The sequence below is a fragment of the Meles meles genome, chromosome Y (genome assembly GCF_922984935.1).
Source record: "Meles meles chromosome Y, mMelMel3.1 paternal haplotype, whole genome shotgun sequence".
NCBI classification, from domain to species: Eukaryota; Metazoa; Chordata; class Mammalia; order Carnivora; family Mustelidae; genus Meles; species Meles meles.
The window spans coordinates 40,259,366-40,263,333 of NC_060088.1; the positions used below are offsets into that span (position 1 = coordinate 40,259,366).

The 3,968-nt window shown below is 34.4% G+C and overlaps 1 protein-coding gene across 1 annotated transcript; it reads right to left on the minus strand.

Moving 5' to 3' along the window:
- Window positions 1-1,850: 1,850 nt before the first annotated feature.
- On the minus strand, window positions 1,851-2,202 carry LOC123935881 (dolichyl-diphosphooligosaccharide--protein glycosyltransferase subunit 4). Its single transcript, XM_045996720.1, has one exon. It carries the CDS (start codon window positions 2,133-2,135, stop codon window positions 2,022-2,024), a length of 114 nt encoding a protein of 37 aa, XP_045852676.1. The 5' UTR covers window positions 2,136-2,202; the 3' UTR covers window positions 1,851-2,021.
- Between the last annotated feature and the right edge of the window lie 1,766 nt (window positions 2,203-3,968).

Consider the following 3,968-nt stretch of genomic DNA (forward strand, 5'->3'; position numbering starts at 1 on the left):
AAATCAGTCCAGCAGTATAAAGGTAATCTAAAAACTTGTAATAAAGGAAAAGATCAGTAAAATAAATTCAATAATATGTTTACTATGTAAAATACATGACAGTAACACATTACATTAAAGAAAGATCTAATCCAAATATTCAAGGATGATTTATCATTAGAATATCAAGCAATGTGTCACTGCACCAAAAATTATGTATATTGATTGATGTCATGATATTTTTAAAAAAGATTTTATTTGAGAGAGAAAAAGCACAAACGGGGAGAGGGGCAGAGGAGAAGGAAAAGCAGACTCCTTGAGCAGGGAGCCCTACATGGGGCTCCATCCCAAGACTCCCAAATCATGACCTGAGCCAAAGGCAGAGAGATGCTTAACCTACCAAGCCACCCACAGGCCCCATAACAACATTTTATAAACTTCAATATTTGCAATGATTACAAACTTTTAAAACACTAGGCATAAAAGAGAACTTTTTGAGCACAACAAAACCTGCCTATTTAAAGACATCATATATGTAATGAACAAATTTTAAGACATCCCATCCCTTGCCAGTTGCTCTTTTGTTTAACTTGTTTCTCTGACTTTTCAGGAATTCCACATTTGGAGCTCTCTAGTTTACTTTCCAACCTTGGAACTCAGAACTCATTGATTCCATTCAACTAATAACATTCCCTGTTTTGGTCCTGTATGTCACCTTTGGAGGCTAGAAGAGATATATACATTCTAAGGAGATAATTAGCCATTCAAAATACCTCCAATTTGCTAATAGGCCAACTAGAAATTATGAAAAATTGTACAATTTTAATTGATTTGAACAATTCCTTATTTGTAAACCTATCTTCATAGTTTGTTTCTCAATTTGTATATACATTTTATATTCTTGTTTTTATAAGAATATGAGTATACAGTACACATGTATGTGCACATATTATGTGAACAGAGAAATGTCATAAATTTATGATTCTCAAACGATGTTTATGAGTACATTGTTTTTGTTTTATTTTTAGAACACTATTAGAAATACTAGGAATACAGTTCTATTAGGATATTTCTGAAAGAGAGTGTGGATCTCTGATCAATAGATCAGACAGATCCCTATAAAATAATTTGGGGAAAGGAAGATACAAATGGAAGAAATAAGCAGAATTTGGAGACCTTGAGATTACAAATTAATAATGTAAGTTCTTAATATATTTCTTATAAGTCGTGAAAACTAGATCACTGTGTCTCTATCATGGTTATGAATATCAGTTTGTTGAAAGCTTATTTTTACTCTTTGTGTTTTTTAAATTTTGTTTTTATTTTATTTTATGTCTGTTTGTTTAGTGTTTTGATTTATTTTTCCTTTTTATTGAATGTTTTCCTTACCTTATAATTTCTAAATCAGAATCTCAAGTTACGATACTAAGCGATTGAAAATTTAAGTCTCTAGTATTCTATAGAGATACATATGACAACAGAAATACGTTTTAAATCATATTATTAAGTAAAAAACAATTCTTAGTGTTCTGTTCTTAGGCACAACACAATTTAAATATCTATATCTATATCGATATATATATATCAATATATATTGATCATTACATTACATTACAATCATTACACCTTGTGCATAATCACCCCCTTTGTTCTCTTTTTCTTCTGCTTGTGAATTCAACATCACAGATTAAAAGATCTTGGATACCTGATATCAATATATATCGATATAGATATAGATCTATAGATCGATGTATATCGATAAAGATATAGATATTTTTACCACAAAAAATATATCTATATTTTTATATTGGGGGGAGGGAGTTGAAAAGAAACCCCTATACTGGGACCTACACAGTGGCAGCTTCTTGTTCCATAGGGTTAAGGAAACTTTGAGGAAATAAAAGTTGTTTGAAAAAATCCAGGTGTAGTTGCTTTGTATGTTGTGATGGGTAGAGGGATGAAGTGAAGTGTGAAGGCCCCTCATACCCTCCATCTTGCCTCAGACTATGTCCTGGAACCCTGGGGCGGAGAAAGCGCCACTTTCATTCCTGCTTCTTGGGATTGTTGACGGCCACGTAGTGATAGAGAACGACAAGCAGGAAGAGCGACACGCCCAGCATGTTGGCGAAGATGGCGAGCTGCACGTCTGTGATCATCCTAATCAACTGGGCTTCCCGCGACACGGTCTGCGTACTAGCTGGAGGTAGGAGTCCCGGCCCAGAAGTCGGTAGCGCAAGCGCTAAGATATAGATATTTAAATTGTATATATATATGATGTATATATTGATATAGATATATACACAATTTAAATATATAGATATAGATCTATATATATAGATATACATCTATATATAGATATAGATATATAGATATAGATATAGATAATATAGATATATATAGATACATATATACATATACATATGTGTGTATATACATATGTGTGTATATACATATATACACATATACACATATATACATATACATATGTATAGATATATACATATATATATTATATCTATATCTATATATACATATATCTATCTCAAAGTTTTGAGTAAAAGTCATAGCAAAGGAAATCCACTGGAGTAGTTGCCCATGATGATGGGCTGATAATGGATCTTGTAATCAGAGATAGAGAGGGAGAAATAACATAAAATAAAACAATAGAGAAATTGTGCATGAGTTAGTATTTGTGGTAAAGACTGAGTCTTTATTCACCCACACCACTGCATCCTATGAGCACATTGGAAGACTGTGTCTTTTAGACTTCATATGAGTTTATTGCAACCATGTAAGTGAGTTCTGAATGATGAAATGAAACACAGCACTTTCAGCCTCATCATTACACCTTGTGCATAATCACCCCCTTTGTTCTCTTTTTCTTCTGCTTGTGAATTCAACATCACAGATTAAAAGATCTTGGATACCTGACTTACCATGGAAAGTCTGCCTGACTCATCACACTGGACTATGACTAGGTGAGAAATAATCATTTAGGCTGCTAAGCTAGCGAGATGTGGTGTCATTAGAGTACCTAGCAATAATCACCCTTACAGGATGATGATGGGTTACCATGGAGCATATGATTCAATAAAAGTTGTTTCTGTGGGAGAAATGTAAAAGAAAAGGGGAAAAGAAAAATAGAAGAGGAAAGGTTCCACATAACAATATTTTACGAAGCCTCCATAAAACTCAGTGTTCATACATATTACTATACAAGCAAAAGCAGAGAAGATAATTCTTATTTAAAATATTCACAAGTTCAAGTTTTGTCCATATTAGAGTAACTGGAACCAAATATTCCTTTTTAGTATTAAAAACCAGATAACCCAAATAAAAGAGTTGTTTTCACAAATTGGAAAACACAGCATGGGAGTGAGACACATAAGGCAAGAAAAAAAAAGAGGTTAAAGTCATGGTTACTACATTTGCTATCTAAAAACACTTTCTGGATCATGTCACTGGGAGGAGAAATCCAATGGTAACTGTGTTGTCTTGTTGCATTGAGAAAACAGATATTACTTTTGGGGAATCCTGAGCCAGCTGGTCATGCAAGGCAGAATACGATAAAGGATGGAGGTGGCAGAGGGATTTTTTAAATTGTGGGTGCATATTATTCTGTGCACACAGAGGAGTAACCTTCATCAGACTAAGAAGGTGAAAATTCTCAGGAGTTCTGTGCTGGATAATTCAGAGGTCACACAGACCTGGGAGTCATTTGGATAACTGGGGTGTTCTGGAGATACACATAAAATGTTTTTTTTTTTATTTGTTTATTTACAGCATAACAGTGTTCATTGTTTTGGCATCACACCCAGTGCTCCATGCAGTACGTGCCCTCCCTATTACCCACCACGTGGTTTCTCAACCTCCCAAACCCCCGCCCCTTCAAAATCCTCTGGTTGTTTTTCAGAGTCCGTAGTCTCTCATGGTTCATCTCCCATTCCAGTTTCCCTCAACTCCCTCTCCTCTCCATCTCCCCATGTCCT

Excerpts from the sequence above, each read along its gene's own strand:
- LOC123935881 (XM_045996720.1), bottom strand. The coding sequence starts at position 2,135 with ATGATCACAGACGTGCAGCTCGCCATCTTCGCCAACATGCTGGGCGTG.